This window comes from Malaclemys terrapin, chromosome 1, assembly GCF_027887155.1.
Source record: "Malaclemys terrapin pileata isolate rMalTer1 chromosome 1, rMalTer1.hap1, whole genome shotgun sequence".
In the NCBI taxonomy this organism is placed as follows: Eukaryota; Metazoa; Chordata; order Testudines; family Emydidae; genus Malaclemys; species Malaclemys terrapin.
Window position 1 is genome coordinate 304,109,643 of NC_071505.1, and position 24,099 is coordinate 304,133,741.

At 42.5% G+C, this 24,099-nt stretch overlaps 1 protein-coding gene across 8 annotated transcripts in view; it reads left to right on the plus strand.

The window, feature by feature from the left end:
• Positions 1-24,099, plus strand: part of STARD13 (StAR related lipid transfer domain containing 13) — a 442,897-nt gene that overhangs the window by 407,328 nt on the left and 11,470 nt on the right. For all 8 annotated transcript variants that reach the window (XM_054015314.1, XM_054015313.1, XM_054015312.1 and 5 more), the window contains 7 exons: positions 5,913-7,294; positions 9,127-9,300; positions 12,762-12,921; positions 16,949-17,147; positions 21,251-21,458; positions 22,608-22,722; positions 23,491-23,712. In XM_054015314.1, the coding sequence (XP_053871289.1) occupies positions 5,913-7,294; positions 9,127-9,300; positions 12,762-12,921; positions 16,949-17,147; positions 21,251-21,458; positions 22,608-22,722; positions 23,491-23,712 (2,460 nt within the window). The remainder of the gene's footprint in view (positions 1-5,912; positions 7,295-9,126; positions 9,301-12,761; positions 12,922-16,948; positions 17,148-21,250; positions 21,459-22,607; positions 22,723-23,490; positions 23,713-24,099) is intronic.

Sequence of the window (24,099 nt, forward strand, 5' to 3'; positions counted from 1 at the left end):
GAATGGCCAACTGACACCTATCACTTCTTGACAACTGGCCCTTCTCCTTCCCCACCCCCACAACCTTGCCTCTTCAGAGGCAGAGACCCCCCACTCATGTGATATTATTACAAACCTCATGATTTTAGGTGGGTGGTTTGGGGGGGTGGCCTTTTTTTTAAAGCTGCTCTTTATGTCAGGAAGAGACAAGGATTTTCTCACTATCTTTGCTGTTACTAAAGATAGCCACCATCTCCCATTGTTCTGAATAGACCTGAACTCACAGGCTTCCCTTATTTAGCATGGCCACTATTTCCCTACAGCCTTGACAAGTGGAAATGCCCTAGTAAATTTAGCCGCCATTTCAGCGCAACAGAAGCTGGACAACCAACGCTCAGTGTAAACTCTTGCCCCCATAGGTGTATGAGGCAAGAGAGGATGAGGGAACAGGAGAATGTGCAGGGGCAGGAATGAGAGTTGGGCCAGCAGGCATGGAGGATGACTGGAGCAGAGGAAATTGTGGGGGCAAAGAAATGTGAGGGGTGGGGAGGAGGACTAGGAATCAAAGAAATATTGGGGTCTGGGTGGGAGACTGGGGACAGGGAGACTGGACAGTAAAAGAATGCATGGAAGAGCTTGCAATTGTGTCTCCACTCAACAACGATAGATCTGGGAAATGTTCCTGTGGTCTAAATGCTGTCTGTACAAATTGCCTTTACAATAAGCTGTCTTACTGGAACACAAAAGTAGCCTACTATTACTTGGTTCAGAGGTTCAACATAAATGTTTTGCACAGTTCTAGTCTGCACCTGCTTGACTGATTCATGAAAACACAGCTAAGCAAGCTGCCAAACAGCATTATCGGGAAGGCTAATCTGGGTGAAAGCCTGTTCCACTCACTCTCCCCACCTCCACCTACCCAACCACACATCACTCGAAGAGATACATTTGCCATGTGGGGGATTTAGTCATTCCGTTTCCATTAACTTCAATGAGATTTGCACAGCTAAATCTTCATATATAGTGCTGAAAATATTCCCTTAAGTGATTTGGACAGACAAAAATTAGCCTTTGGATTAGCTGCCTGCTGCAGCTGTGGATTCATGTGGATTCCCACCCTAGCTAGAAAAATTTGGCAAAATTCCATTCAAAATAAACCGGCTCTATTGCATTTTGTTGGTGTCTATCTCGGGTTTGAGGAAAATATGCCCTTAATCAGGGTTTTTCTATTTTTAACCAATTTGAATTAATTATGTATCAAAAGCTCTCCCTGAGTCTCTGGCAAACGCTGCCAGTCACTCTTAATGAAACCTGCCCCTCCTCTCCTTCCCATGCATAATGATATTAGAGGGCTCCCTGCACATGCCTGTTGGAGTCCTCGGGCTCTTTGTTACTGTTTACATAGACAGATGCTGAGAGGTGGGAACGGAAGTTGGGTGAGAGGAGGAAGATCATTGGGTCAGAAGCAATGTTCTGAGGCCTTGAGAAGACCTGTTTGAGTCAGCAGTGGGGATCACACTCAATAGATGCTGAGCCACAGATGGCTCCAGAGGGTATAAAATAATACTTTTCAAAAATCTTGGAAAACAAGGCAAGAATGTAAAAGTGACATTTACCCGCCTCCTTTCTAGGCTCCTTGGACATCACTAGTATATTGCATGATGGGGTACCACAGCAGAATGGAAGCTGAGAATCCAAATGAATGTTATAGAACAAAAGAAGGAAAATATGTGAGAATGCCCAGAATGCCCCTCTGTCCCGACACTGGGGCAATTCCACATATATTGCTGAAGTTGGTGGGATGGTGACAGTTAACTTTGAAGGGAGAAATTCTTTCCTATTCCCCATTGTAAACAACAATGAGAAATCTTATTTGGAAAAATCCATGACATGCGGTAAACTTTTAGAAAGGCAGGATGCTACAGTATTTCAAACTGATTTCTTTTTAAATTATACACTTGAGGCAGGGGGAATAGATCCAGAGCCTTTCATTGCAAAATTGCAGTATTTGAATTCACCCTAGGTCAGTAGAGATTGTTGAACTCAAATCTGTTCTTAGTGGGCAAATATAAATATCATCGTAACTGGCAGTAATTGCCATCTTCATTGGGAGACTCATCATTACATTTTGGAGGATTATCTCTATGTTATCAAGGCAATCTGATATCTAACAAGAGCACTAGGGGATTCAGGCTGTTCATGGGTTCCAACATCCCTTTTGGAGCCTTCCAAATATTATCGCAGAGAATGTCTTTTTGATACAGTGTGAGGGGGTTTGGCACAACAACTGCCAAACAACTTATGTGACTGTGGTGATGCACCATTTTCCCCTCAGCAGGTGCATAGTGGGAGATGTAATCCAACCATGGAGCCCAGTCTATAGGAGGGAATGACAGTATCAGGCACCTCTCATGAGGAACCAAGGTGACATTACAGAATCAAAATTTTTGTGTTTTTGATTTTCCATGGAAAATTTCAACACGATAAAACTTTTTCTCATTTTCACTGCAAAGTTCCGGGGGGGGAGTGGGGAGGGGGGGAAATACATCATTTTCCAGCCAGCTCTAGTCAGCAAGTAATCCTGGCTGTGTTGTGCTGGGATGTAGAACTCATTCCCCACCACTGTTCATGTTCATCTCTAGCCACTGTTTAAAAGTATCTTTAAGCCTTTTGTCCTCCAAAGGGTATTTTAAGTAGAAACACTGTTGGCTTCATATTTACTGTCCTTTCCCGTCACACTCCCCCTCTCCCTGACTTTTCTTGCACATTGTTTCCACCACTTTAGCTTTATTTCTTTGGGTTTTAAGACAAAGGGACTAGATCCTCATCTCGTGTAAATTGTCATAGCTCCAATTATTTCAATGGAGTTCTCACAATTTATACCAGCTGAGGATCTGCCCCAATGTCTTGTATTATGTTTGCAGTGTAGCTTACCATTTTATTGTTGTGTGGTACAGGCCCTCAGCACCTACGCAGTGGACTGCTTTATAATGGCAGATGAAATTCAATGTTGATAAATGCAAAGTAATGCACATTGGAAAACATAATCCCAACTATACATATAAAATGATGGGGTCTAAATTAGCTGTTACCACTCAAGCAAGAGATCTTGGAGTCATAGTGGATAGTTCTCTGAAAACATCACTCAATGCACAGCGGCAGTCAAAAAAGCAAACAGAATTTTGGGAATCATTAAGAAAGGGATAGATAAGACAGAAAATATCATATTGCCTTTTTATAAATCCATGGTACACCCACATCTTGAATACCGCGTGCAGATGTGGTCGCCCCATCTCAAAAAAGATCTATTGGAATTGGGAAAGGTTCAGAAAAGGGCAACAAAAATGATGAGGAATATGGAACGGCTTCCATATGAGGAGAGATTAATAAGATTGGGACTTTTCAGCTTGGAAAAGAGACAACTAAGGGGGGATATGATATGATAGAGGTCTATAAAATCATGACTGGTGTGGAGAAAGTAAATAAGGAAGTGTTATTTACTCCTTCTCGTAACACAAGAACTAGGGGTCACCAATTGAAATTAATAGGCAGCAGGTTTAAAATAAACAAAAGGAAGTATTTCTTCACACAATGCAGTCAACCCATGGAAAACTCTTTGCCAGAGGATGTTGTGAAGGTCAAGACTATAACAGGGTTCAGAAAAGAACTAGATAAATTCATGAAGGATAGGTCCATGAATGGCTATTAGCCAGGATGGGCAGGGATGGTGTCTCTAGCCTCTGTTTGCCAGAAGCTAGTGTAACCCATACACCTCCTGGATGTGGTGTTCTTTCCCCTCTAGTGGCACCAAGACCACTTAGAGATTAATGAGTCTGCTATAGCCTTAGCTAAGAGGCATATGGCTTTTAGCTCATGCAGTAGAGGCTCATGCATTTAGCTCCAGAGGTCCCAGGTTCAATGCCGACAACCGGGGTCTGTCTGCGTTACACTGGGAATAGGCGACAGGGGATGGATCACTTGATGATTACCTGTTCTGTTCATTCCTACTGGGGCATCTGGCATTGGCCACTGTTGGAAGTCAGGATACTAGACTGGATGGACCTTTGGTCTGACCCAGTATGGCCGTTCTTATGTTCTTATAAAATAATGGTTAAAATATTTAAAAATTCTACCCTAATGGTTTTTTTAAATATTCCTGTTGTGGCACTAGTAAGACTATAACAGGTTGATTTTATAAGTGCCTCACTTTTTTTCAGTCCTCCTGCCCATGAATTCCCCCTTCAATAACAAGCTGTCACACAGAACCAGACGGCACAATGATCGAACAGCCCATCCCTTTCCCTGCAGAAAAGATTACCAAAGCAGGACCAGCTGTCTCGAGCTCTTTTTCTGCTGCTTCTCTAGCTGCTTCATTGTTTGCTGCCCCTAGCTGCAGGAACTGAGGTTACTCTGTGAACTCGGGTCAGCTGTAGAAGAAATGTGTGTGTGCTACTCATTATTCATAATGCAGAAATGAATCAAAACAGCTTTTCTAGTTCAGCAGCTTTATTTTATTTTACAGTTTGGACAAGATCTAAAATTGATGTGTCAAGCTTTAAGTAATGACCTAGCAAAAGCTTACAATGACAATATGGCTTTAGGGGGATCTGCCACTTATTGATTACATCACAATGTACATCTTTCAAACTTCAGTTTTATTTAAGATGTATTTTACAAATTATTTTATATTTTCCAGTAAGATTAAGCAGCCAGGTTCTAGACTGGTGGGAGATAATACAACTTTACCATCAGAACGGCGTATAAAAATACTGCTAAGAATAGATTTTTAAAATGAGAATTTTCCAGTCCCAAAATAGCCTTTTTAGTTTACGCCTTGTTTTAGTCTGACAGCCTGTCATATTTTACTGCCTTACTGTTGCTTTCAGGAATGAGGGAGGATAAGACGACTGTTTCGATGTCATATAGGTGAAGTTAGTTTGTTCTACTTTAAAACAACTGTACAGGAATAGCTTGGTACGGAACTGGTTCAAAGTCAATGGAAAGACTCTAATTGACTTCAGTGGGCTTCGGATCAGCTCGTTAGTGAGTAGTGAGCTAAACAAAAACTGCATGGCGCAAGCTGACAATTTATCAGTTTTGTCTGGGACAACTGAGTAGCAGAATCTCATATTGACCTTTGGATCTTTTTATTTTAATGATTTTTCTATTTTGTTTTACTCAATTACTACATTGTTACCATAGCTTATGGCGCTTGGTATTTTATCTCTAAATGTTTATATTTGTCTGGGGGGTATGTGTGTATAAATGAACAAATCTAACTGAAGACTTAATCTTCCTACAGGTTAATTCAGATGATTAACTAGGTTTTCCGGCTGCGATTGCAAATGTCTGTTTACTTCTCACAGCAAAACGAAATATAATGGGGGATAGTTTGCTTGAGTTGCCCCATTACCGTAGCATCTCATAACCTCATAATCTTTAATGTATTTATCCATCCAACACTGCTGTGAGAAAGGGAAAGTTTGGTGTCTGCCATTTGTGCCCTTGAAAATCTCCCCTGCCTCCCGTCCTCCCCTCCCTCCCTCCCCCCCCCCCATATTCTTAAAGAACTGCCTTTGGCTACAATCCTGCATTGTGCAGCATACAGGCAGATTGCTTGTGCCTGCTCAAAGCCCTGCTGAAGTTAACAGGCCCTGCATGGGCACATAGTCTACTCGTGAGCGCCACAAGGCAGGAACAGGGCCTTATTCCTTCTATGGTAGCATGTTAATTGCAGAGTCTTTGCTCTGGAATGAGAAAGGCTGCAGTAAAAGAGCTGATATCCATTATGCTAAGAACAGACTAGTCTTCTAGAGCCACGTTGCCATCTATAGCTTTCACTGTCTGAGCAGAGGGTTCATGTTTGTTACAATGTAATCAGAAAAAGAAAGAAAAGTTCTCTGTTGAACAAAGTGTAACATGCTGTTTTCCAGAGTGAAGACTCAGATGAAGAAGACTTCTGTGCCATCAGTAATAAATGGACTTTCCAAAGGACGAGCAGAAGATGGTCTCGGGTGGACGACATTGACACTTTGCTTCACCGATCAGATAGACATGGGACTTCAGGGGACATTAAAATGAAAAACACGCCTAGCAGTGAAAGTGTCCTTACTGATCTGAGTGAGCCTGAAGTCTCGTCTATTCACAGCGAGAGCAGTGGAGGAAGTGACAGTCGGCATCAGTCTGGTATCAACAGCACTATCAGGGAGATATGTGACTGCTCAGGACAGCATAGTATAGAAAACACACTTACACGTTACACCACTCCTGTCAGCTGTACCCGCTCCCAGGTTCCAAAGGAGACCACAAATTACTCCTGTAACCTTAAGAATGAGAAACCAACACGAACGAGAGCCAAGACCTTTCTAAAGCGCATGGAGACGCTAAAGCCTAGAGGTGCACATGGAAAACTAAAGGGCTTGGGAAGGCCTGGTGTCTTAGAGATAAGCGGACCTGTTCTTCAACATGAGCCAAAATCCTTAAAGGACATGCACTGCATGCAGATAGTGAATGGAGATGCAGCCAAAAGAGGACTTTCCTTTTCTGCCAAATCCAGCAGCGACAGTAGTCAGTCAGAAAACAGCAGCAGTGGCATGAGCACACCATGTTTTAAGGAACGCAGGTGTTATGAAACAAACAAGCGAGGTGGTATGTACCTGGAGGACCTGGACGTTCTTGCTGGAACAGCCCTGAGACAAGTGGTAGACGAAAACCGTAAAAATGAATTTCACTCCCAAGAGAACCTGGTTGTGCATATTCCCAAGGACCACAAACCTGGAACTTTTCCAAAGGCACTTTCCATTGAAAGTCTCTCACCGACTGACAACAATAATAGTGTAAACTGGAGGACAGGCAGCATCTCTTTGGGCAAACAGAAGTGCTCTACTCCTAAAGAGCCCAGACTCATGGCTTGCTGTCCTAAAGAGAGTAGAGTTAGTATTTATGACAATGTGCCAGGTTCCCACTTGTACGCCAGCACTGGAGACCTTTTGGACTTGGAAAAAGATGACCTTTTCCCTCATTTAGATGACATTTTGCAGCATGTCAATGGACTTAAAGAGGTTGTAAACCACTGGTCAAAGGATTTACAGCCAGAGCTGCAAAGCAATGATTTATTGGTTGGAGAATCTGCATCGTTGCCATTCCAGTCGCCCACCCAAATCACATTAGACTTTGAAGGGAACTCTGTTTCTGATGGTCGTACTACACCCAGTGATATGGACAGAGATGGAACATCCCTCAATGAATCAGAAACCACTGGTATTAGGGACAGGAGAGACTCTGGTGTAGGGGCATCTCTCACCAGGCCAAACAGGTTGGTAGCATAATTCCTTAAATTATTCCTTCTATTTTTCATTATTAATGGGGTAGGTTGTGAAAAATGATAATAAAGCAGGGGCACATTATCTGAGCATTGTGAACAGTTTTCAAAGGGTCATGATCACCCTGCCTTGCCCATATTGCTAAATTGGGAGGGGGGACCCAGCTAGATGGAATGGCGACTGCTAGGAGAAGAGGGCCCTGGTATGAAAAAGGTGGGGAGTCATCATAATAGAGCAAACTACAGTGCACGCTTTCTTCCACAAAGTATTTTAGTTAAAAAACATGGTGTCATATTCACAATGGGATGTATATTCAAACTGGCCTCTAAAATGTGCCCATCAGTTTGTGCAAACAGGCAGGCACCAAATTTTCAAGCACAAGATTAGAGTCTGCTTTGAAAAAGTGGCCCTGTGCTGTTATGTAGAATTTACAATGTTTCCCCAAAGCCCCCCATAGTTGGTTAACACCCAGTGTATTTGTTAATGGAAATGTTAGGTTGGAACTCCCTAAGTGACACTGAGTGTTTGGAAACCCATTCTGCATTATTAATGAATTTTGTGAATTTGAGAGAAGAGGCTCAGTTGTGCCCTGAAGACACAGGCCTGAATAAGGGACTTTGTGAAGCTGCACTGCCGGGGGTGGGGGTATCTGAATGTGCAATGGGAGTGTGGCTGCCAGGCATGGTGCTGTGCACTCTCCGCTCCGCGGCCAACTGCTTCCATGTGCTCACCCACAAAGGTTCCATTGTTTTTATTTTGTTTTCAACAATTAACATGAGAAATCTTTGAAATCTCCTGTTTGTTCTTTGCAGCCCTGGACACCACACAAAAAATCAAGCTTTGAGATACTTGAGTTTTATTTATACCCAAACAGCACCCTCTCACACCTACCTTTGCTTTCATTTCTGTATAGTTCTCTTAGCACTGAAAACTCACTCAAGTGACACTGTACATGGCCCATGAAAGCATCATTGGTTACCCCACAAGCACATGAGGTTTTGTTAAAGATGGCTTCAGTTAGGCAGCCTTTGTCCAATGCACAAAGCAGGGGATACAGTTACTAACTAAAACATATCATGTGGGAGAGGCTCCAGGAGGCAGGAAAGTGAATTTAAAAGGAAAGATACCCACACACTCCCTATAAACTATGGAATGTATACCTGGGAACTGCTCACAAACGGAAAGAAACTTGGCGCTTTGACTATTCTGAGGGACTCTTATGCTATCACTTAAATTCTGGTATCTGTTGTTTGAATTACTCTGGATTTACGCTGCTGTAGCCAATAGCAGAATTTGCCCTATGTATTTTGATCTATGGGTAAAAACGCACACAGATCCAGACGTGCATTCAAAGGGCTTAAACTGCAATTACTTACAACCAGCCATATTGCTTACTACTGTGTTGAATTCCACAGAAATCAAGGAGACTACTCATATATTAAGCGCATGCCTAAATGTTTGCAGAATTTGGGCCAAAGTTCATATCTTGAAGAAGAAATGCAAAGGAAATGCAAATGTTATCTTTAATAGTCAGTATATAAAATGAGTCAGTATATAAAGAAATCTTGGGTTAGATTCAAAGCTTGTTAAAATCAATTGGATTCTTTCCATTAACTTCAGTGGGCCTTGGATCAGGCTTCCTAGAGCCTCACAGAAGCAAGGCACTGCATTCTCTGTCCCCAAGAACAGTCCTTTTCACAAGAAATCACTGATTTGACATTGACAAATACTGTATTTTTTTCACAAATTTTTTGACAAATACACATTTTTCCCAATTGTGGCACCGTATAATCTCATTTTCCTTTTCTCCTTTCTTTTGCTGAAGGCGATTACGCTGGCATAGTTTCCAGATCTCTCACGGCCCGAGCCACTCCTCAGCATCACTACAGCTCAGTAATCAATCAGCAGCTCAACTGAATCTACTGCAAAAATTTTCCTTACTTCGCCTTACGGCCATCATGGAAAAATACTGCATGTCAAACAAACATGGCTGGACATGGTAAGTGCATTATGTGTCTCACAAAACAGATATATTTAGAAGGAAATTGTTTCTCCCAATTATATTATTATCATTCCACTAACTGAGCCCCTTTCATCTGAGAATCAGAAAGTGCATTTTAGTCCGTAGTTATATAGTGAGTCAGTGGCAAAGCCAGAAATAGAACCCAAGAGGTCTGATTCACCTCCCTGCTTTAACCACTAGACAACCCACCCTCTCTCTAATAGCAGCTAAGTACCAGAAAAATAAACAAGAAGAGTAGGAGTGAATAATTACAAAGAGGAAATTTTAAAATAAGATTCTCTAAAACTAAAGTTATGGTTTGAAAGGAGCAGCTGTTGGTCGTACATCAAGTATACAAGTTTGTTTTATTGTTGTTTTTTATATTAAAAAGGAGTGATTAGCAGTAGGTAGGTGGAAGTCATCTAGAAAATATTATTCTCCCGTATATGCAGAAACATTAGTCCAATAATGATAATAATAATACTTCACAGTGAGACAGTGCTTTGCACCTTCAAAGCATTTTACAAATATTAACTAATCCTCACAAACTCTCTCTCTGAGCTTGGCAAAATAATTAAGGTATCTCCAAAGGTACACATGGAGAAAGAGAGATGAGAGGTGAGGAGCTAGAGTCACAAAAGGACTTACCTCCCACATTAGGTGCCTAACACCAAAATGTCGGCACCACTGGCATTCACAAAACCCCTGCTCAACTGCTGGCTAACCCTGGAAGAGCCTAAAGGTCATTGGCATCTCAATTTCCACCATTAAAAGTCCCCTAGCTGCCTAAGTTTCTGGTTCTGGGCATGCACACAGCTGCCTTAGTCTAGATGCCTAAATCCTAGTGGGATGCTGCAACTAGGCATTTCTTGGCCTAGCTCAGCTGTGGGGCCCAATCCAGTAGCTGTTCTCAAGGTCTGTCTAATGTCACACAAAACAGACAGCACGAGGCAGGGAGGCGGCAGCCTCTTTTATAAAATGTATCCCACTGGTCAGGGAACTCAGCTGAGATTTGGGAGACCCTGTTTCTATTCCCCCCTCTGCATGATGGGAAGAAGAGAGGTGCACTTGGTTCTCCTGCCTCTCCGGTAAGTGTGCTAGCCAGTGGGCTCTGGGGGATCCTGATGTAGGGCTCTTTCTCAATCTCTCCTGTTGAAGCTGTTCCACTGTGTACAAATACATAAATATTCAGTGGGCCAGTGGGTGAGTGAATGATTCTGTAGTCCAATGGTTAGGGGATCCACTGAGAGGTGAAAAACCCCTGTTCAAATCTCATTCCCTCAGGCAGAGGGAGGAGTCTCCCACATCCCAGCTAAGTGCCCTAATGAGTTAAAGGTTAAGGGCTCTTCCTCCAGCCATTTTGTGGTGAGTTAGGCATCTTTCTTGAAAGAACCTTCCAGGGGAGGCTTTATGGCTGCCTCCCTCCAGCCCAGAGTTAGACACTAACTCTCTGAGAGGCATGGGGTTTAGGACATACCCCTCTGGTCAGCACCTGCTATTGGTTGGTTTAGGGAATTCCCTGTTGAGCATGCTGGCTTTTGCGAATCCCATTCTTAGGATCCTAACTCTCCCCATGCCTTGTATAAGGAGCCGTGACACCTAACTCAGCTGTGAATTCCACAAGGTGGCAGGGTACCTAAAAGTTAGGCACTGAAACGCTTGGTATTGCAACGGCTAATTCTCCTTTGGGAATCTAGCCCTAAGGGACTTACTCAGGGCCACAGAAGGAGACTCGGTGTCAGAGCTGAGATTAGAACTCGGCAGTTTCCGGAACTTGCTGATTTGCGCAAAGTAGCTCTCTCTCCTGACAAATATTTTCAGTGATCACATAGTTGATCTGTAAGGCCCAGATCCACAAAGATACTCAGCTGTTTAAAACCCAGACTTAGGCACCTAAGTCCCATTTTTAGGCCTCGCTGCAATTCACAAAAATCCTGCTCAGCTGCTGCTTAACCCAGTAGATGCGTAAACTTACTCAGTGCCTAAATTTTTGCTGCAAAGGCTCCCTAGAATCCTAAGTTTCAGCTTCAGAGCATGCATGTTGCTACCTCACTCTAGGCACCGTATACCTGTCTCCCACCTAAGCCTCAGAGCAATCCACAAAGATATGGCAAGGAGTGTCTATCTCACTCATGGAGCCCAATGCAGTAGAGGCCATCTACTGGATCAGCTCCCATTCCAAATCTGTCTGGAGAAGGATGAGAATGTGGTGCTGGTAGCACCCACCTTATAATCTTTAGCCCAGTGGTTAAAGCACTCACCCAGGTTCAATTCCCACCTCTTTCTGACAGGGAGAAAAGATTTGGGCAGGGGTCTCCCACATCCCAGGAGTGCTCTAATCACTTGGCACCTCCTCCTCCAGCCATTTTGTGTGAAGTTAGGCACCTGCCTCGCTCATTTTCACAAGGAATGACTTAGGTGCCTAAGCCTCCTGACTCCAGGAGAAGCGTTCCTGGCTATCGCAAGCAGAGATCAGAGTCTCCCTGCAACCCAGAGTTAGGCATCTATCTATGGGGGAGGGGGCTTAAAACACTCCCCTGTGGTTGGCATCAAGTGGCACCCCACCTAACATGCTGGCTTTTGTGGATTGCATTGTTAGGCACTTCTCTCTCCCCATTCATTGCATAGGGAGCCTAGGCACCTGCCTTAGGCTTTGGATCTCATTGGTGTTTGTGTGATTTTCTAGGTGGCTAAAAGTTAGGCGTTGGGTTGCTGAGCATCACAACACCTAAGTTCCTTTGTGGATCTGGGCCTAAGTTTTCATGCTCAGCATTATAGACAACTGGAATTACAAGTAGTTGTGGTGTTGTTTTCCATACTCCTCCAGTGGGTCATTTAGATTCAAATGTTAACTCCTTCTCACACAAACTACGAAATCTCCGGCCATGTTCCATCCATGTTTTAAAACTGCTGAAGCCAAGATTCCCACAAAAGGGAATCTGGCCTCTTGGTCTCTTTTCCACCATCATTAATGGGAGAAAGAAAGTTCACCAAGTTTAGTTAATCTGCTTGACCAGAAATCAATTGAGTTACATCAAGGATGCATTTGCCACATAATGGTTTCTCAATGTAATTCATTGCTGTAAATTACTGGACAGCAGAAATGCTAAATCACAAAGCTGATATCATAGAAATCATTGGACCCATTAAAGAAATGAACTTGCGCTCTTTTAGATACATCTTCCACTTTGTTTTGTTGTGCTTCTCATGCCCATCCATGCCAGACATTTTGAAGGCAAGAATACAGCCACAGGCAATCTGCTGGTAAAGGCTCTCAAGAAGTCCATAAAATGTGTAGACTTTAAAGGATTCATATATCATGTAGTAGAAAGGAAACTTTTATTTAGCTGTCTTTATCAAAGAGGCTGCCTTCAGAGTTACTGGCTTCCCTCAGTAATGTTAGCCAGTAGGATCATGTAAGTACTCTCACAGTTTAATGCTAACGGTGTGAATTTCAGGTCTGTGCCAAAGTTCATGAAGAGGATGAAAGTTCCTGACTACAAGGACAAGAATGTCTTTGGTGTGCCTTTGATAGTTCATGTCCAGAGGACGGGGCAACCCCTTCCACAGAGCATGCAACAAGCACTGCGCTACTTACGCAGCAATTGTCTAGATCAGGTATGGACTTTACATTCCTCGCTAAATTTCAAAGGGTTTTTAAACCACAGTCTAGTGACTTGCATAGCCCGACTGGCTGGAAAATGTATCAAGCCAGTTGAAATGGTTTTAGTGTCTAAACATTTTACTTTGCCAGCTCACATCAACGTCACACCATTCTAGAGCACTATGCAGGTTATGGTACCCTGTTTCCCCGAAAATAAGACATCCTCCGAAAATAAGGCCTACTTACAGTTTTGCCTCTCGTTGTAATATAAGGCATCCCCCCGATAATAAGACCTCCCCGATAATAAGGCATCCACCGATAATAAGGCATTTTTCATTTCTGAAAAATAAGACATCCCCTGAAAATAAGACCTAGCGCATCTTTGGGAGCAAAAATTAATATAAGACACTGTCTTATTTTCGGGGAAACAGGGTAGCACTGGACAATGACTGACATATAATACTAACACCCCTTTTGTTGCTGTATTAATTCACTGAGCAAGGGACATAGCTATTATATCTTTATTGTTCCTCCCCCAAAGATAGAGCTCTATGTATATGTATATACATAGCAGGGGGTTGGACTAGATGCCTTCTGAGGTCTCTTCCAACCCTAATCTTCTATGATTCTATGATACATGCTTACAGCATATATTGTGGCCAGAGAGCTCAGACAGCAAGTTGACATTTTGTTCTGCATTGCAACAATGCTTGCCCAATTTTAACATTGGAGCAGTATGTTTCCCACATGCCCCAAGGCCCACTTCTGAATTTTCCAGAGTTTCTGCTCCTTGCTCTGCTTGTGACATTGTGCTCGCTGCAGGAGTGGATCTGATGCTGTGGGAATGGCCTAATGAGAGTTTCAGCACTGTGGGCAGAAATGGGAAGATAAGTAGGGGCAGGGAGGAAATCATTCCACAACTCAGTGTAGCTAAGTTCTCATTCAGCGCCCATCACCATGGTATCTGGGCTTGTATAGTGAGAGTGAAAGAATTGGGAAGCAGAGAGCAAGGAGGTGAAGCAGGTGGATTAAGTAGTGGAGTTGGAGGAATGGAAATGTGTATAGGAGAGCAAAAAGGAGAACAGATGGAAGGGAAAGGAAAGGGAACAGAGAACAAAATAGAACAGAGACAACAGGGAGAAATGAGAAGTAATGGGGGAAGAAAGTAGAAAACAAAGAAAAACAGGGCAGACACCAGAAAAAGCAAAAGCAACAGAGAGAATCCAGCCAGCCAGGAACAGCATCTCTTGTGACACGGACAAGTCTCTGCTTCAAGAGGCCACTGGAAGGTGTCAGAGCAATAGGAGAAAGCCAGTTCTGCTCTCCTAATGGTAGAATTGAGGAAATATTAAATAAAAGGTAAAGGTAGAGGGAAGGGTTTAATGTCAAAGTGCTTCCAGACTGTGAACATTTAAAAACATATTTGTGCAGAGACTTTCACCCAAACCCAGGTATAGGATTTAAAATGTTTAGTTAATTCAGCTTCTGCACTTGACACCTCCTCTCCTTATCCCATCTAATTCAGAATCAGCTAATGCCTGGCCATTGGCTTCGTTAGAGACCTAAGCAGCTTCCAGCGCCTCCCTGTACAATGCATGTAGGGAGCTAGCCTAGAGCCCTGCACTTCTGGGTCTGCCACTGTACGTACTTAACAGAGTTGCAGTTGTTTATATATATATATAAATTGTAAAGTATGGCCATGGGCACTTGAGATAGTTATGACTGTTCTGAGATGAAGTAAGGAAATTCAGGCCATTAAGGATTGAACATGATTATTCACATACAACCCTGACAAAGAGAAGTCTCTGTATCTTTCTTTGTTGGCTGAGCTTTTATTTCTATCCTACATCAACTGTGCACTTGCAGAATAGACTATCCACAGCACACAAAGAAAATAAAGAGAGTGGGATAAATTAATCTCTGGTGTAAATCCGGTGGTGTCTGTGTGTTTATGGATCTCTTGTAGTTATAGGACACATCTCTAATACTGTGGAAGAGATCCTGAAACACCTGCTTTTATGAAACCAAGAACTACCCCCTCTTGATGAATTGAGCATTTTTCCAAAGAAAGGGAAATAGGAATAACATCATTACACAATAGTAGAGATTAGCAGTAACTGGATGTCAGGCACCAGGAGATTGTTTTGATGAAATTTGATGTCTGACCTCTGATTCTAGCGTAATGAGTCTGTGAATTTTTAAAGGTTGTTTATGCCAGCAAGGATCCTTTGCCCCAAACACAGATGTTTTGCTTCGCATTTGTCCAGCACGCTCCAGAGTTTTATACTTTGAACAGAAACAATTGTGGCCATGAGTCTAGTGTATTCAATATACCAGGCTGGGGGAGAATTCAAAAGGGAGAAAAGAAATGATGGACAATCCAGATGAAAAGAGCCAGACGCTTCCTTGTATTTCATTGTCAGATCTAAGGGCAGCCTTACCTCTGAATATAAACATAATCCACCAATGTGCACACAATGTAGATTTCAGTTCTGTAATTTCTACATATTACTCTAGATTGCAAACATCACAGACATAACTCACTTATATAACTTGTCCTAGACATAACAGAAAAATCTCAAAGCCGCTATTTGCAATCTGATACTGTATTCCACTAGCAAACTAATACACAGCATGCTCAGAACTACGTACAGTTTAATTTATGAAAGCCACATCATCTCTATATTAATCATCAAAACATTTCAGTATATGACCATTGAACATGGAAGGACTTCAAGAGCATCCATTATTTGTTCAGGATGAGGATGGAGCTCCATGGGCCTTGGAATGGAGGCTGCAAAGTTGAGCATAGGATGTTGCATGACTGAACTGCATATTTAGTTCCTTTCATGGTTGGAGTTGGTGGGATATGCAGTCCAGTAACCTTGACTCCAAGTTAACAAGACAAATAACTACCTATACACAACAGGCAAAGAGGAAGCAAGCTTTATAATTTAAAGCCCAAAATATGCCCACTTTATTCTTTTTATATATTTTCTCAGGATTTCACCTCTTCTCCTATACACTGAAGAAAAACAACAGGAATACTTCCCAAATGGAACAACAGAAATTCACTTGGGAATAAATATGTGGTTCATGCTCAGGAATTCACCGCAGGGGAATTCCACTTCCGAGAACTACTATAAAAGGACAGCACTGCTGTGAAGGCACTAACAGCGCTCATTTTAAGAATTACCACTTCCTTCAGAATAGAAAACAAACAAGATAAAAATGTATCTTAGTGTCTCTACACAAATAATCCCTCTGCGGCTTCTGCTTTGCAGGGCTGCTGAGAGCGGGTTCGGGCCCCGGTGAAAAAAAATTTTCAGGCTCCCCAGCAAGGGCGGACTGGCTAAACAGGGCCGATGAGATGGGGGGAAGCCGGGCCCTGGGCCCCCTTCCGGACCGCCGGGCCCCGGTAATGTGTACTGGCTTCCCCCCCCCACCTCTCGTCGGCTCTGCTGCTTTGTAACTACTAGGTTTTTCAGTGGAATTTGAGGAAACTTCAGGGAGCAGAGAACAGGAAGGGGAAAAATAGATTTAGCATCTTGGTGTTAATCCTTCCAGGATGTCCCAGTCTCTTGACACGTAGTATATTACTTAGCTGAGGATCCTGTTGTCTTGTTAATCTTCAAAATAGATAGACATGACAAGCCAGATTCTCAGCAGGGGTAAATCAGTGTATCTCCATTAAACTCAACTAGTTATGCCGATTTACGCCAGCTAAGGAACTGTGTCATAATTTTTAGGCAATGTCATACTCACATACCTTCTGACCTTTTGGTGTGCGATTTGGTATAATAGGGAAGAATTATTAGGTGTTATAGTCCTACAGCAAGAGTATGTAGCTGTTTATGATTTCTCTTGTGAACAAGTCTACTGGCATTTCCAATAATGTAAGAATCTTGCAGTTGCATGAGATCTTGTTGTTATCTACAATAGTAAAACAAGTAACACAACTTCCTCAGTAAGCAAAGCCTCTTGTAAGAAATACTTGAAAGAAATGGCTGTTTAACCAACCCAATGTGGCTCCTGGTTTAGGTGGGTCTGTTTCGAAAATCAGGAGTGAAGTCCCGAATCCAGGCCCTCCGTCAGATGAACGAGAGCTCCCCTGAGAACGTCAGCTATGAAGACCAATCAGCCTACGACGTGGCAGATATGGTAAAGCAGTTTTTCAGGGACTTGCCAGAACCTCTTCTCACCAGTAAGCTAGGAGAAACCTTCCTCCATATCTATCAACGTAAGTAAAATGGTGGTTATTCTGAATGTTACTGAAGTGTCAGCCATGGGCCTGATTCATTCAACTAACTTCAAAGGGCTTTGGCTCAGGCAAAATATGATTGGTGCTGTACACAGCACAAAATAAAGACTGTCCCTGCTACTAGAGGCTTTGGCTGAGATTTTCAAAGCTACCTAATGGGATTTGGGCATGCAGCTCCCTTAACTGTCATGAAAATTGGGTGTCCAAATCCCACCTGCAGCTTTGAAAATCTCACCCTTCCAATCAAAAAGAAGCACACAGAGAAGATAAGATGCACAGGGAAAGCCAAAGGAGGAAATAACCTGAAACAGTTTATATTATAATGTCATATTTTTTTAAAAAAATTATTGACTCACTTCATCTTGGTTAAAGTCTTTTGAATGTGGAGAGGATGGCGGCTTGGCCTTCAAAATGAGAATATTAACATGAAATTACTTTTCATGAGGATATAGCTTTTGAGGGTTTGCATTTTCATTATATCTACTAACATTTATATGTACTCTAGTATCATAGTTTAGATCACAAACTTAAGTCCTGTTAAGAGATCTAATAGGGGAAGAAAAGCTTAAGGGTTTTTTCTTTTAATTTCATTCCTCAGCAATGTCTGAACCTCCAACACATCAGAAAGATGTCAGTGCATGTGAGCCAGAAAGTGAAACTGACAATTCTAGTCTAATTGTCCAAATTAGGGGAGGAGCCAAAAGTAAACAATGGAAATAGTGAAAAGTAAATTAACAACTTAAAATGTTCTGTTGTAGGAATTTCAGGCGATACTGATAAGAGAGAAACCATTTTAAAATACCATATGACCCTAGACTAGTGACCTAATTGTTGACCGATACTTCCTTTTTCTGCTTTCATTCCCAGAAGCTGCAGGGTCACACTGAACTTCAGGCACATTTCATAGCACTTTATAAAAAGCACCTGTAATTATTTGCACCAATAAAATTGCTCCCATAATTACTTCATCACCAAAATAGCAGGCTAAGTAGAGGATATATCTAATTCCAGGGCCATATTTTATGTTCTCACATGACTCTAATAAAAGTATGTGTTCTAGCCATTGTTTGATGAAAACTGGGAATGCTCCTGTGTTAACACAGGAGAGAAGGCCAGCCAACTGTCACATCTAAATGCCCACGTCTCTAAAAAGCACATATGGTTTCAGAGTGTGGAAGCTCATATAAAATTACAAAACCAATTTAAAAAAATCTCCTTTTAGGATGTTGCTAGGCCTTGTAGGAGCTTCTGTTTTGGGGAAGTCAGATGTATTTTATTTATAACTAAAGCTGGCCCCGTAATACTCTAGTACAGCACGTAGAGAAAAGATTTAAAGAAGGAAATTGTGATATTCCGCTTTATGGATCAGCCTTTTACCATATTCTTTTGGTTAGGAAAATGTCATTTATGAAAATGATAGTAAAACCTCCATGTACAGTATATATAAGGAATAAATTCCAGGCATAGTAAGGCTAAAGAGATTAAGCCTGTACTGCTGGGAGAAGAAGAAATGGCTCTAGGAAGGATTTCTTTGCACTGTGTGAGTAACTTTAAGGACTTCAGTATGGATCTGCTTAAAATAAAGCAGTAACAGGGAAACAGGTGGGCTTTCCTACATATTGAGAAACAAAGTTTAGATTAAAAACATGTAGGATTTTTTCCTCCATACATTCAACAACATTTATATTTCTCTGCTTCAGGTAGTACTGGAAAAATTACTCTTTCCGGATCAAAAAAATAAATAAAAATGAACAGTTACTTGAGTTACCTGTGGTATCTCATAAAGTGTGGGGTTAAATCAGGGTAGGCAAACTACGGTCCACGGGCTGTGTCTGGCCTATCAGACCTTTTAAACTGGCCCTTGAGCTCCCACTGGGGAGTGGGATCGGGGGCTTGCCCCGCTCTGCACATGCCATAGCTCTGCGTGGCTCCCAGAAGCAGTGGCATGTCCCACTCTGTCTCCTACACGTAGGGGCAGCCAGGGGGCTCCGTGTGCTGCCCCTACCCCAAGCGCCAGCTCCACAACTCCCATTGGCCGGGAACTGTGACCAATGGGATCTGCAGGGGCGGTGCCTGCAGACGGGGCAGCATGCAGAGCTACCTGGCCACACCTCCATGTAGGAGCCGGAGGGGAGACATACCACTGCTTCCAGGAGCTGCTTGAGGTAAGTGCCGTCCGGAGCCTGTCCCCCTGCCACCCTCCTGCACCCCAACCCTCTGCCCCAGCCCTGATTCTCCTCCCGCCCTCCGAACCCCTCAATCCCAGCCTGGAAAACCCTCCTGCACCCCAACCCCCTCATCCCCATCTCAGAGTCTGCACCCCCAGCTGGAGCCCTCATCACCACCACCCCGCATCCCAACCCCTTGCCCCAGCCCAGAGCCACCTCCTGTACTCTGAACCCCCCAGGCCGGAGCCTCCTCCCCCACACCCCAACCCCCCTGCCCCAGCCTGGACCCCCCTCCTGCACCCCAAACTCCTCATCCCCAGTCCCATCCTGAAACCTGCACCCCAGCCCAGAGTCCATACCCCCTCCCACACCATAACCCCCTGCCTCAGCCCAGAGCCCCTTCCCATACGTCAAACCCCTCTGCTCCACCACCACCCCCCAGCCTCCTCTTGCACCCAAAACCCCTCATCCCTGGCCCCACCCCAGAGCCCACACCTCCAGCCAGAGCCTTCATCCTTCCCACATCCCAACCCCGAGCCCGGAGCCCCCTCCAGCACCCTGAACACCTCATTTCTGGCCCCACCACAGAGCCTGCACCCCTAGCCGGAGCCCTCATCCCTTCCCGCACCCCAACCCCCAATTTTGTGACCATTCATGGCCCACCATACAATTTCCATACCCAGATGTGGCCCTCAGGCCAAAAAGTTTGCCCACCCCTGGGTTAGATAGATACTTAACTTTGGGAATTTTTGTTCATATGCATGTAGTTTACTTAATCACCAAAATTGGGGTTGGGAAGGATTCTTTTCCCCATGACATACTGGCAAGAACTTGAGGAGCCGGGACACTGCTGATATATCCAGAATGGTTGATTTCTGTGATTGTTGGGGGATGGGAATATCACAGTTCAGATTGTGCTCAGTTACCCTACACTTGGCATAGCAGTGGTTTATGTTACTCTGCTTAACCAAAACGCCCAGTTAACTGAAGTGGCGTCCCTCAAGGTTGTATTGTATTCTTCCTTATGTGCCAGAATCCAGTGGCGGGAGGGATGAGGGACACATTGCACAGACTTACCAAAGATTCCTCTGAGTTTTCTGAAGGTTTCCTGTGGTCCCTTGCCACTTCTAGCAAGTCAGGGTTGTACTATATCAATTTGCCATTTTTTTGTCTGAAACCTTTTAAAATAAAGTAGTTGCATGAGCTTTCCAAGAGACAGAACTTAATAGCTTGCTGTTACATCAGTGGTAACTCAGGCTTTGCTCTTCTTTTGTAGGGTTATATATAATGTATTAAACACCCTGAGGAGTTCTCTTAATCCAACCTAAGGAAACTTATGGTAGCTTTAGAAATAATTCTGTCCAAGATGCTATTCAAGCATATCCATTACTACTTTCATTAAATTCTTCCTAAGGTCAGGACATAAGTGCAAGCATTTCCCCAAGCATTCCTAATGCTTTTTGAACTGCTCTCCCAAGGGCAGAAAAAAGCATAGAAAATAGCATTTAATGCTATGGCACTAAGTACTGTTCTCACATCATAAACTCTAAATGAAGTACGGTCTCCTTCTTAGAGACCCACCTCCTCAGGGACAGAGAAGAGTAGTAAAATAGGCTAGACAGGCTATGCACTATGGAAAGATAAAAAATATAATAGCACTTAAAAGTTCGGACTCAGTCCTCTTTAGTACAGGTAGGTATTCACTTTTCAAAACATGGAAGAGTAGGAGTGAGCAAGCTCGGAATATGTAAGAAAGAAAAGCTCAGGTTTTCATAGTCTGACATTTACAAGTGTTTTCCCCCTCCAAAAAAAGTAGTCACCACAGTGTGATTTTCTGTGTTCACTTTATCATGTTCCAGTGTCTTTACATGATGTTATCATTAACCCCATTGAATGACACTTGCTTTTCCTCAGATGTTCCCAAAGAGCAGAGACTTCAGGCCTTGCAGGCAGCCATCATGTTGATGTCAGACGAAAACAGGGAGGTTTTGCAGACTCTGCTGTGTTTCCTGAGTGACGTTGCCTCTGTAGAAGAGAATCAAATGACTCCGATGAATGTAGCTGTGTGTCTGGCCCCTTCCCTTTTCCACCTTAATATATTAAAGAAGGAAAGCTCACCAAGGTAAGTAATTGTCTTGGTTGTCCCCTTATCTTTTACAGAAAGGGCTGGAGTTTAAAACTTAGATAATATTGTATTAGCATGATACTTTTGATGTTTAGACCAATATTTGGGATCAGATTTTCAAAGGCGACTGTTGACTGTCGCACCCCAAGATTTGGGCATGCATTCTTTGAGAAGGCATTACAGAGCCAAAAGGGCATTTACACACAGAGAAAGTCATTTAATTCTTGCACAAGTAAATGCCCATTTTCATCTCTAAAATCAGTGGGTGTGTGAGTATGTTTTGTAGGGGTAGTTTTGGCTTTTGAAGGCACTGAGCCTGATTCTGCTGCCATTGGAGTCAATGGGACTTTTGCCATTGACTTCAGTGTGGAGAAGATAGGTCCACAGTTTTGTGGGCATGGTTTTTAACAAGCATATTTTCAGTGCATAGTACAATGTTGCAGGCACACAATTCCTGTCAAAGTCAATGGGTGTGTTCTGGCTTAAATCCTGTGCAACCCAAAACTTCATCACATCATTATTAAAGAGGCATCATGGGAAGGAGGGGTAAGCACGGAACGCTTGTGTTCTAATCCCAGCTCTGCCAATGACTCGCTTTGTGTATATTTGAGTAGCATTCTGCTAACTGGAAAATTGAGCTCATTTCAGATCTTGTTCCTGTGGTTCATAATATGGTGAATATAGATTAAATAGGGCTTAGATCCATCCAAACATTGGTGGCCCATCTAAATGTCCCCACTGCATTCCCTTCCCATCCCTGCCAAAGATATTACTATGAGCATATTTGGAATCTGTTCAGATATATGGGTCTGGAAAAGTCTCCTTGTAGCCAGTGCCTTGCCAAGCATTTTAAATGACGACAGGGTAGAATACTGGGCATATTTGTTAACGGTCTGTTGCAAAATGTATGATATGCAATGTACAACCTCTTTAAATGTTCCTGCTTTTAACTTTGGCTTGAGAATATTTTAGGTAAATACTTTTCCTTTGGAATCAAAAAAAGGTTTTGTGTGGTCTGAATGATCTCTTTGAATTTTAAATTTAAGAAGATTTTCTCTGTGGCTATGAGAACATTGTGCCATTACGTTTACTTTCATATTAAAAAGATCCAGCTCCTCTTACCTGAGACACTGAATTCAATTACAGAGTAATACAGAAAAAATATGCAACAGGAAAGCCAGATCAGAAGGATCTCAGTGAAAACCTGGCAGCTACTCAGGGACTTGCACACATGATAATAGAATGCAACAAACTTTTTGAGGTGAGTGGAAATTCAGTATTATTCATGGAGACCACAGTACATAGTAGAGCAGCCTTTGAAATATTTACAATTTAGACTTACATTTCCTCTCTCGTTTTAGCTTAGAGAGCAATGGTTCCTAACTTATTTATAAGCTTGTTCCATCTGAAGTTTATTTCTCATTTCTTTTTGACCGTCTCCTTCTACTTTTCAGAGATGCAGATATTAGCAACATTGGTTTATTATCCTTGGGAAGTTTGCAGCCCAAAATTCTGGGTTAACAAATTTTACTTTATAGTAAAATCTGTTGTTTTAACATTTAATTAGTTATATGTTTTAGTATCTTACTTTTAAAAAAATCCAAAAGGGAGCTTACATACTTTGTTCTGTATGTAGTGTAACAAAGCTGTAGTTGCCTAGGACTACACAGTAATTACTGAACTATATGAACTGGCACTTACCATTTCAGTGATAGAACTTGTATCCTCCTGCTCCAAAAGTACATGCTAGTCTTCTTTGAGCTAAAGGAGAATCTCTATTAGCACTAAAGGGCCTTTGACATACAGTTGAACAGTCTGATTCCATCGAGTAGAGAGCTGTGGCTATTTCATTATCATATCTTGATATCTCATGATTAACAGTAGGCAAAGATAGCAGTGGGTATCTGCTTTCATAGATTCATTGTGCTTGTGTGCAGGATAATACATCATGCTAGAGAATGCTTCTCTTAAAGGGCAGTTCTCAAAATAAGCCTCTACCTCTAAGTTTTACCTGCTTTCTTTGGAGCAGGTCCCCCATGAGATGGCAACCCAATCTCGGAACTCCTATGTGGAGGCTGAAGTGCATTGTCCAACAGTGGAGGAACTAGGAAAGCAAATGGATGAAGAAGGAGGAAATTACCAAATGTACCTTGAAAGTCTGATGCAGAACCTTCAGAAAGACGCAAAAGAGAAATTCAAAGGCTGGATCACCTGTTCTAGCATAGAGAACACAGACCTCGCCTACAAAAAGGTAATTTCAAGAGATGTGGAAGAAGTAAAAAACAAAACAAATTAAAAAAAAAATCTAATCTACCCATTTCTACCCATAGGGCCCATTGGTTCTTTACATGGCAGAATAAATGCCTTTACTATTTTTAAGTCTTCTACAGGCAGGTAAACAATATTCTTTTGGGTGGGGGGGAATCCTGTTAAAACTTCCTATATAAATAAATAGTGAATAGAAATGTAACATGGCAGTGATCTATGTATGATATTCCTGGAAGTGGGCACACAGAAACTGTAGTAAGGTCTCAAACTAACAGTCAGAGGAAGTGATAAAGCAAACCATGAAAAGATAGAAAGAAGAAAAGAGGAAAAATAGATAGTATTACTTGAGTGAGTTGTTTGAGAATGGGAT